This window comes from Varanus komodoensis, unplaced genomic scaffold (genome assembly GCF_004798865.1).
Source record: "Varanus komodoensis strain SLA01 unplaced genomic scaffold, ASM479886v1 scaffold28, whole genome shotgun sequence".
NCBI lineage: Eukaryota > Metazoa > Chordata > Lepidosauria > Squamata > Varanidae > Varanus > Varanus komodoensis.
Window position 1 is genome coordinate 6,761,029 of NW_025335727.1, and position 11,069 is coordinate 6,772,097.

At 42.2% G+C, this 11,069-nt stretch overlaps 1 protein-coding gene across 6 annotated transcripts in view; it reads right to left on the reverse strand.

Annotated features, from left to right (window-relative positions):
- NLGN1 (neuroligin 1) overlaps positions 1-10,519 on the reverse strand; it is a 491,733-nt gene extending 481,214 nt beyond the window's left edge. For 3 of the 6 annotated variants that reach the window (XM_044434499.1, XM_044434498.1, XM_044434496.1), the window contains exon 1: positions 10,027-10,519. In XM_044434499.1, the coding sequence (XP_044290434.1) occupies positions 10,027-10,519 (493 nt within the window). Of the gene's footprint in view, positions 1-9,490; positions 9,551-10,026 lie in introns of all 6 variants that reach the window. The other 3 variants (XM_044434497.1, XM_044434495.1, XM_044434501.1) reach the window with 2 other exon arrangements.
- Between the last annotated feature and the right edge of the window lie 550 nt (positions 10,520-11,069).

The following is an 11,069-nucleotide window of genomic DNA, read 5'->3' on the forward strand; positions in this document are numbered from 1 at the left end:
TGATATGCCTGTTGGGTTGGTTGGCTGATGGGTTCTGATGGCTCCTCATGAGCATAAGGACCCTTCACAGCCAGGCTAAATCTATGGACAGTGGGCACAGGGAAGTGGCTTGCGTGTGCACTGAGGGCAGCCTCGGAGCTAGGGCGGCAAGCCCTGAAACTCCTCCAGGCGTTCGCTCAGCATGTGGAGAGGTGTCATCTGAGCCCCTTCGCCCCGCATCCTACACAAGGCAAATACTGCCACAGGGCGAGCCAAGCCAACCAGATGCTTCCTTCACGAGGTGTCCGCCATTCTCTGTGGGGCAGCAAGTGGTGTGCACAGGAGAGGGGCTCCAAGGGCACTTGCAGGAGGGCCTGCAAGCACTGGCGGAATCCACAGCTGGCTGTGCTCATCCTCCATTCCCTGCACAAGCCATGAAAGCAGGAGCAAGGAACATCTGTCACCTCAAGCAAATATGGGACACTCAACAAGGCCCTCCTTGAGGGAAGCTTCCTGGTTAGCTCCGATTCCCCTTCTGTGATCCCTATTGGCAAGGATGTAGTGGGAAAGTGGATCTCTTCATCTCCAATCATAGGTCAGAACTAATATGGGAATTTCTCTCCCCACCTGCCCCCGTTGCAGCTCCAGGCCAGGCAGCAGGATTTGGGGTCGGGGAGGGTCCCATGAAGGAGCACAAGCCTCTGAAGGCCAGATGGGAAATTTCTGCAAGCTGGATGAGGCCCGAAAGCCTGAGGTTGCCCATCCCTCCTTGGCCAACACAATTTGTCTGGGTGGTAACTATTTGAAGATAACAGGAATCTGCCTCATTCTGGACTTTGAACTGCACACCTTTTGGGACTTCAAGCTACAAATCTATTGAACAGATATAGGGAAAGGATAAGAGGCTCTATTCATGCCCCTACGCAGGTTGAATAAATGCCTAAATGGAGCCCCAGTACATTTTATCATTTTATACACAATTCATATTCCTTTATATGAATTGGCAATCCAATGGGTTGTCATGTTCCTGACAAGGTGGGCAGGGGTTGACTAGTCTTCACTGACTGCATAGCGCTAAGTCTTACATGAACCTGAACACATACATTCTTGGTGCTAAAATGTTTTATGAAACTGGAGTTTTCAACAAATCATTCTTAATATGTTATTAACATAGAAACAGAGTGAGTCAGAAGGGGTCTCCCAGGCCATCTAGTCTGACCCCTGGCTCTAGCCGGCTCCACTCATAACATGCCTACCATGTGCATGTCTAGCCTATCCTTGTACACCCTCACCGATGGGACCTCAACCACCTCCCATGGAAGCCCATTCCATATCCATTCCATATTAATGCATTTAAAGTATTTCTAGGCAAGTTCCCACTCAAACCAAACCCATTAACCATAGTATAGGTTTGCATGACACAATAAATGGTGGTTGATTGGAAGTGAGCATCACCCATTTCCATGCCAGAGCAGGGGGAGGACAAAAGCCTGAGGCTTGCTGTGTCTTACCTGTGTCACATTAAACTATGGGACACTCAACACTAAACTCAACCTTTTTTGTTCATTGCTCTCTTCTGAGCATCCTTTACCTCTGTGACCCTCCTCAGAGTCAGTGTTATCTGGAAAAAAAATGCTTTACCATCCACACTGTGACCCCTGAGAAATATGGGATTTACTGTACCCATCCTCCAAAATATGGCATGACTCTTGTGGCAAGAATAAGCCATACCAATAACTTTATTTCCTTTTTTTCTTTCACCTTGTACCTTTATTATTTCTTTTATTTCTATGCTTTTCCACAGCTGAAACACTCTACTTTGATTTTTACCCTTAGAACCCTGAGACCCACCAGCTGGAACCTGGTGCACAAGACATACTTAGAATTTAGGAATTTTGAGCCATGAGGTTTCCTTTGAGTACTGGCAAAACTCAAATGAGCATACAGTCTTTCAGGACCAAAACCTGGTTAATTGCTCCTAACATTATTGCCCTAGTATAATACAGTGTCCTTGTATTGTTTGCCTTGTTAAAAAAAATTAAATATTTTGCTAATTATGCAGATCACCCTCTGATCTTTCAGGACATCCCAATCCAGCTTTAGGCCATCAGTGAGAAATGAGTACCATTTTAAGGTTAATGTTTGCTGCTTTTGATGGATTTAGAAATCATTTTATGTCTCAGAGATATAAATGCAGTCATTTGCACACATGAAGCTTGTACAACAGAAGCAAAGAAGAAAACAAAGCATACAACGGGCAGAGATTGTCCATATTTTTGTTGCCGTGAGCTATTTTCCTTCTTTTTAATGAAAGAAAAGGAAAATGCTTTACAAGAAGGCAAAGCAATACTTCTCTGGATGATATTTTATTGGTATTGCCTTCATCTTCAAACATACTTTTGAGAAGGGAAAAGGAGTTTGCAGAAGCATCCATGAGCAATAAGAATAATGTTTAAAAGAAACACTAAACTCAGAGAGACACAAACTAATGAGGGCAAATGGCTTCATTGAAATATGTTGCGTTGTGGTGTTTTTCATGCCAAGTCTAAAAACTGAAATTGAGAGCACAGAGTTGAAACGATCATTACAATTTAATTATCTGTTTTCCAGCTCCATATTTAATAATCAGAATGAAGATGTTAGTCGTTCTCCATGATGACTGAGTGCTTGCAGCAAGATTCTTGCTTGGTCTTTTCCTCTCATTTAGCCTCATCAGTGTAAGAATGACTACGATAGCCATTAATTAGGAAAAAACACATCTGCCTTATGCCTGGTCATAATATCTGACCATCTCACCCAATGTTGTGTTTTGCTCTTTGCAGTCTCTCTCCGGGGTTTCAGGCAGAGGACCTTCCCAGCACTTCCCACAGTATCCTTTTGTTAAAGACTGGAATTGAACCCAGAACTTCTCTACAGGCAGCATGTGTATCTTCTACTGAGCTGTGAATATGCCCTTAAACTTGCCTTGAGCCCTTTGTAGGAAAAAGGCAGGAAATAAAAATAAATAAATAAATAAATGGCCGGTTTAAAAGAGGTGTTCCAGTCCGTGGAGAAACTTTTGTGAGCCTCCAGCCAGAAACTGTAATTCTTGACAACCAGGACAAAAAAATAAGTGGCAAAAAGAATGAAGAGAGGGTGTTTCCTTTCCCCTAAAAAGCCGACTTTTGAGCCAAAAGAGTTCACTAGCGATCTTTCAGCTTAGCCCTCGGTGGATTCAATTAAAAAAAAAAAAGAAGACTAGAAGAGCATTTAGAAAAAAAGCCTCCGAGTTCAACTGCTTCTCAACTACACATACATCCTTCTCAACCTACTCATTTCCCTATTGCTTTGGGGCATTTTTAATGTCTGGCAGGCTTTTGTACATTTAAAAGCGATGGAACCCTGCATCTTTATTTATGACTATGTAAAATCAATGCCTGGTAATAGAAGGCGAAAGTCACTCAGCTAATTACACATGCTTGATGAACAGCATAACAACAGCCACTACTGCACTGCACTTTAGTCAAGGCATGTAAATTACTGCAGTTATTCTCATAGAAGGAGATATGGGAATACAAGATGGTGTGGCTCAGAAGAGCACCCTAATTTCCCTTGGAACACATTGGTTTGGTCATCTGAAAGCCTAGTAGGTAAGCAACGACACTTTTACAATGCCCAATAAAGGTAAAAGGCCATAACAAAATTAAGTTTAGTGGAAATACATACAGTGTATTATAATTACTGTAGATTCCACTTGTGTTTGGTTAAGATCTGCTTTACATGCAGTTTCTAAAACTAAGCTTGGGTGTATGGAACGGGCACAGTGGCTCCATTTCAAAGAGGGGCGCACTAAAAAGCCCCAGGACAGGCAGAAATCTCTAGCCAGCTGGTAGCAGGCCTTGATTCTAATGTGTTCTTCAGGCAGGCAGAGCCCCCATTGAGCAGATTCCTCATTCGTGTCTAGCACTGCAAGATGGATCCGGTATCACTGGAGAATAAGCAGGAAGGCCAGACAGGGAGAAACCTAGAGGAGTAGTACCTGTCAGAATCAATAGCTGCTACAGTCAAGTTGAGGTTCACAGTCAAGGTGAGGCTCACGGTCAAGGTGAGGCTCACCTTCAAGGTGAGGCTGCCAGGCCTGCTTTTCAAAAGGTGGTACTCCCTCCCAGTGGGTCCTGCATCAAACTGAGCCACAGTTGCCCTGGAAGCAAAAATGACAACAATGAGGCTGTCATTCTTTGGACATAGCATGAGAAGGCAAGACTGCCTGGAGAAGACCACCCTGCTAGGGAAAGTCAAGGGCAGAAGAAGAAAAGGAAGACAAAATATGAGTTGGTTGGACTCCATGAAGAAAGCCACAGCCTTGAGATCACAAGAGCTGAGCAGGGTTGTCATGGACTGGACATTTCGTAGGGGCCATCATTCATAAGGTCGCCTTAAGCAGGAAATGACTTGATGGCACATAACTACAGCCCCTTGCTCCCATGGAAGAAAAAGCAGTAGAAGTTTCAGGTGTTTTACAGCTTTAAAGACTAAGAGTGTGTTCACATGCAGCATTATGCAAAAATTCAACCTGTGGCAACTCCAGCTGCATTAACACTCCATGATCTGAACCATGTGGCAATGGGGTAGACTGAAGCATTAGTGTGGATGCAAATAACAATGAAGGTAACAAAAACCTACTCCAAGACTCGCTAGAAAAACTAGAGTTTGAGGGGTGGGTAGTTAAAAACATACAAAATATTTCTCCTTGCTGAATGAAAGGTGCCATAATATTTTTACAGACCAGCTTCCCCCAGTTTGATGCATTCCAGATGTTTTTGATTACAACTTCCAGAATTCCTGACCATTAATCATGCTCGTTGGGGTTGATCGCAATCGAATTCCCAAACATCTGGGCACCAATGGTTGGGGGAGCCTATTATATAGTATGCATATTGCTGCAAAGCCTTTATATCCAAAGTGCCAAAGATGATGATGGGGGATGGGGGATGAGGCGAGACTGAGGGAACTGGGTCTCTTCAGCCTGGAGAAGAGGAGACTCAGAGGGGGTATGTTGGCGACATACAGGTATGTGAGGGGATGTCACATGGAGATGGGTAGAGACCTGTTCTCCCCTGCAGAGGAAGGCAGGACGCGCTCCAATGGAGCAAAGCTCAGGGAGCCAAGGTTCCATTTGGATGCCAGGAAGCACTTCCTGACAGTCAGGACCCCGAGGGTGTGAATGGGCTTCCATGAGAGGTCGCTGAGGCCCCATCGGTGCGGGTGTTCAAGGATAGGCTGGACGTCCACATGGCGGGCATGTCGTGAGCGGAGCCGGCTGCTGCCGGAGGTCAGACTAGATGGCCAGGGAGGCACCTTCTGACTCGCTCTGTTTCTCCGTTTCTATGTTTTTAACTGGGTAAGCAAACAAGCAACAATGTTAAGACTTAAACTTGACAAAGCAGTTTCAAGTGGTGCAGAATATAGATCTTCAAATATTTGACACTGAACATATGAAGACACTGCTTGGCTTGTAGATGTAATGGCTAGGCTCTTCTGTATAAAGCCTACCCTTTCATCCTCTCCCTTCAAACTTGTTCCAGACTCCTCCATCATCTGCATGAAGTGAAGTGGTGAACGTTTGTGATGCATGTACAGTAGTCCAGGTGATCCTTTGAGGCTTAGGTTGATATTCTATGCATGATTAAATAGCAAAAGTCCAGGTGTTCCCTAGGTAGCCACAATGAGCACTGACAGCTGCAGGACTTTTAATGTCTAAATGCTCACAGTATTACACCATTCATAAAACTACAGTTTAGGAAGATGGGAATGAGCATCAGGACAAAGGATTCCTCCCCCATCTCTCCAAATGCTCCTTTAAGTTCAAAGACCTGGCTTGCATTAAGCCAGATTTCCCTATTATTTCCAAAGTGAGTAACTCTGACTTAATATTGGTCAACAAACCTGAAAATTAACCCAAGATGCAATGGAGAGAATCTGGATTAATATGAACCAGGATCTTCATACTGAAGGTAGTTCATGAAAGGAGGAGAGAGGGCAAAGGAGGCATATTCAGCCTCAACACTTCCTCCCAGTTTAATTAACCATGATTTATTAAGCTTCCAATGATTACCAATAACAAGCAGCAAATTAACACCCAAGAAGTGTTTTAGATTCATCCAAGTTGTCCATATCTAAAGTGCATGAAGCTCAACATGAAACAACAAAGCTATGGATTTTTGGACATGGGTTTTAATATGAGGAATAGATTGGTTTTTTAAAGGATATTTATCAGAACAGGACTTTATACCATTAAATATGATTTGTCAGTCATGTTTATGGCTACTCTGCCACATATACCTGAATGATGCTGCTGATGACTGTGGCAACGATCTATTGTTGAAAAGTGCGGTGTTATTCTAAAGTTTAACTAAGTGTCCAGATGTATTGCTACTCATTTAATAGATTCTTATCCTCTGAGCCTTTCTGCTAGAAATAATAGCTTCTTCAATTTCCTCAATATAACATGGCAGTCTATACACTGCCTAGGACTCAGGTGCCTACTTTAATTGAGAGCATACTTGAAGCATCATTTGCGCTTCCCGCACCATCGCCATTTTCAGGGCATACTTATCACATCACAAAGGGCCATTTGAAAAGAGGTTTGCCCAAAAACATCAGCACAAGCTTCCTTAAGCCTGGGAGAAAATCACCAAGTCTTTCAGATCTGGGCAACTATTTCCAAGCCTAAATAACAATTCTTCATTTCCATAATTACGATGCTTCTATTTTTGCTGTATTCCTAATTCCTAGCTTTCAAAAACCAAGACATTCGTAGCTATCTCCACCTCTAACTTCAGATATATGTACAATTACTGTTGAAACAAAATTAATGCATCTATAAATAGCATAAATATATCTGCAAAATCTAAAACCTTATGCACGTGTCTCTGGAATTAAATCCTACTGAGCACAGTAGGCCCAAGCAACCTATACGGTTTACATTATTGGTAATACAGAATGTGTTCCATATTCTTAAAGAAGCTAATCTACTAATACATATGTTTCATTTCCCACCCACCCAATGTCCATCCCCATAAAAAAACAACAACAGTAGGGTAGATTTTTGCCCATGGCTTTCAAAATTATGAAACATTTCATCTGTGCTTGCAGGAATTGTATAACTGAAAGTTTCCCAACATCACTGATTGACAGAGACCATGTTAGGGAGAAGGTGAACTTGCTACTTTAGCTGCAGGACATTCCAATACACAGCCATACATCCACATCTGGAAGTGGTCAGATTTTAAGATAAAGACACCATCTGCTTTTCTAAATGTGACCTTTGGAAGTCCATTTTTCAGACAGGCTCATCCAAACTCATATATTTCTAGAGAAGGAATGACTTATAGACTATGGTAAGTAATGACTATAATAAGTAGACTACAGTAAGTGACAGTTATAGTTGCTGTAGAAGTGGATTATTATTATCGCTGGTAAAAGGTTTGAAATTACAGATGCTTATGAAGAAAAGATAATTCCACTGACCTGGTTTACTTACAATGCTAATCCATGCTTATGTAACTCATGTTTTATTTAACCATTGGGTAACCCATGGACAATGAAAAGGGTAGGGGTTTTTTTTTTTGAGGGGGGAGGGGGTTCAATTCCTGGGTTGTTTCCCTGCACCTTCTTGCATACCTACCATATCTCAAATGCCCTGGTAGAACCATGGTACTAGCATGCACAGCTCCTGAGTTCTCTTTTACCACTCTTGCCCACCCCCTCTATAGCCTGGTGACATAAGCCCTGGTTCTGGGTTCAAATGCAATGACGACCCATGATTTAAACAATACAAAATTCTCAGCATTACAAGTCATGGATTATCCTTCTGGGTTGCTCATCGTTAATAGACAATTGTCTGTCAGTGCAGCTGGATGTGTGTGATAGGACAGGCCTGAATTCAACAACCCATGGGCTAAATAAATCATGGGATAGCATTATGTACAAAGCAGGTAATTGTTCGTATGTTGGTTGGTTCGTTGGTTTTAAATGAGACAGTTACACAAGAATGTATGATGCTAATTTAGCAATCTGCCCACATTGCCAAAAACTTTTTTTTTTTTTTGGTAAATTCAATCATGCTAGCAAGAAGAATTAAGCTATAAGAAGGAATGAGTTACTAAAAATTGCAGCTTACATACCATAAATATGCTAGAATCCATTTTAAAACCTTTTGAATTAATAGAGAGAAGTATAATAGCCAAGCCAATCTGACTTTTTAAACATGCAAAATATACTGTAGATAAAAATATCCTACAAAAATGAACACAGTACAATTGTAGACTATGTTGAGGTGGAAAATTACTTTTCATAGTATTTACACCAACCATGCAAAAACACCATCTGCACTTTTCTTCCATTCATTGTACCTGCCTAACCATTGCAGGCTATATCACAAGGCTGAAACCGGTAATTCCCCTTCTTCTGGGATCCATGCAGAATTAGTGCACCAGACTTACATGGCTCAAACTCATAATTCGTTTTCATTGGCAGGACACTCCTCCCCACGCTCCCCAGTAAACACATAGTCTTGATGAATCCTAGATCTGAAGTGTTGCATCCAGTATCTAAAAGTACAAAGGGGACTGGAAAATATGAAGAGATTCAAATTCCAAATCTTCATTGCAATTCTTCAGTCTGTCCTTAGACCTCTGAAGCAGTCTTTTCAGATCTGAGATTCTTTCTATTGCACAGTGATAACTGGGTATGTAACTGTCTGCCTTTACCCATGGCCTAAATTCAGATATGTAACTGCATCCTACTAGCAGTGCTGAAGGCCTGCATAAAGTTGAGGCTACATTCATCTACTCACAGAACTCTGCTCCAGCATCAAGTGCCAGGTACATTACTACTGCTATACAAATAATTCAGATTACAAATATAATACCAACATATAATCGCGGTATACTTCTACCTATATATCTATATCACCTGTATCTATCAATACTGTTAGCATAACATAACCAGTATTTTAACCTCCTGGAAATATTATACAGCCTTTCACCAGCTAACAAGAAAGGACAACATGTCAGCAATCACTGATTAAACACAGAGGGTCTCTAGAGCAACTGCGAAATTGCTTCTGAGGGGATCACAAAGGTCCAAGGCTTTCAGTGCTTCAACTCGCTGGACAGTGGCTACCACACATAGGAAACAGGCCAGCTACAGCTAAGCACAACTCCTCCATCAGAGTAACACACCAACAACCTCTCAAATCCGCCAACAGAAGGAAAAAAAAGGAGGGATACCCAAGTCCTTATGGTTCGGGGGTAGGGAAGGAGAGTGATCATGTATGCTCTTGTTTTTAAACTTCCTCCTCTTTAACTGGCATTCAGGCTCATTAACTGCAAACATTTTTTCCCTGCACAAGAACCATCAACAATAGCACCCTAATTTTCCTTTAAGATCTGGCCTTCCTCTGTACGGTTTTCATGTTGCCGTTATTTTTGCCAACCCAGATTTCGTTTTGTGTCCACTTTATACATACCTCCTTTTCTACATATTTTCTTGCCGGGTTTCCTGGCACATTCCTTGGATATTCTTTTGACTGAAAAATGAATAGAAGACTAGAAAATAACATGGAGCTCCATGACAGACAGTAGGAGCATGCAATACCACTAGCTAACTTCAAAATGGCCTGCTTTTTTATTCATTTACTCATTAGGTGCAGGAGAGCCTCCGCTCCGTTTGCCTACCCATGCAATGGATCAAGATGTTGAATGCATCTCTCCCAGAAGTCAATGGGTGGGAATGAGAATTAGGTACCAACTTTGACCTAAGAATACACGTGCTGAAGGACAAGAAAAGGAATATAGATAAGAGAAGGAGAGAAGGGACAGTAGAGGCTAAGAACTGATGCATACATAGAAAAAGCAGCATGCATAATATAAAAGGAGGGGGAATAAACACTGGCATGCAGACAAGAAAGCCGTGCTGGCTACCAGTAAACATGATAGAATAGTAAAAACTTCAAATACAAAGTAAAAACAAAGGATCTCCCTGCTTCTCCCTTGAGTAACTCACCATCTTCAGTTGGGACATATATATTCAGATAGAGGCAGTCTTCATTTTGATCTTGTACGTAGGTAGAAACTATATCCAAGTTATTAGTAAACCAGACAGGAAGCATGACTTCAGGCAGTCTGCCCTCTATAATGTTCTGGGGACATACTGGTGCAAACTGTGTCGCGTTTTTGATGTCTGGCCAGGGAGACGGTGGTTCAGGAGGTTGAAATCGACGCTCCCCAACCGGGGCAGCTGCATAAGGAACCCCAAGAAACTGAATGACAGGCCCCAAGATTTCATTGTTCAATTCCTTCTTCATCCCTCTGATTTTTCCAAAGTTGGTGGTCACCACCGGGTCGCTATCATCCAATTTCTGTGATGACACAGCGGCAGCGTGAAGCAAGAATCCAAGCACACAAAGAGTGAATGTGGCGTCCAATCCCATGTGCAACAGGCGAACCAGCATTGCTCTGCACATGCAGTTCAGCCACATGGATCTTGGAAAAGCCATGGTCCCACATCGGGTGTAGAACTGGGGTTAAAGCGAGCTGATTTGTATCCACTTACGGGGCCGCAGAGGGTAAAGTGGAGCTCTTTGACGGGACCTGGGAAATGAAATGTATGAACTGGGCCTCCAAAAGGTGAGCCCGTCAGAAAACTCTCCAAAGGCTGTTCATATGGCAAGCATCTTCCATTCTCATTTGCTCCGAGGCAGCATCTTCACCCAGCCCTATTTATCATACTACATCGGATTGGCAATTCTGGTTTCCAGAGTAGGAATATGAAGAGAGTATCCATTTACTGCAGATTCCCCATTTATAAATCAATTCCAGTTAGCTGAAGGTCTATATCCTGGAGAAAATGAAAAATAAATCATTAGTATGAAAGAGCTAATATGGGCAGAATAATAAGTTGATGTTTTACAAGTTACTGTACATATATTAACAGTTGCCAGAGCCATGTAAGTAAAATTATACATAAGTAGTTTATGGTTACTTGAGATGACAGGTAAAATACTGATTGCCAAGTTATTTATGATGTCACCCGCTGAATTTATATAG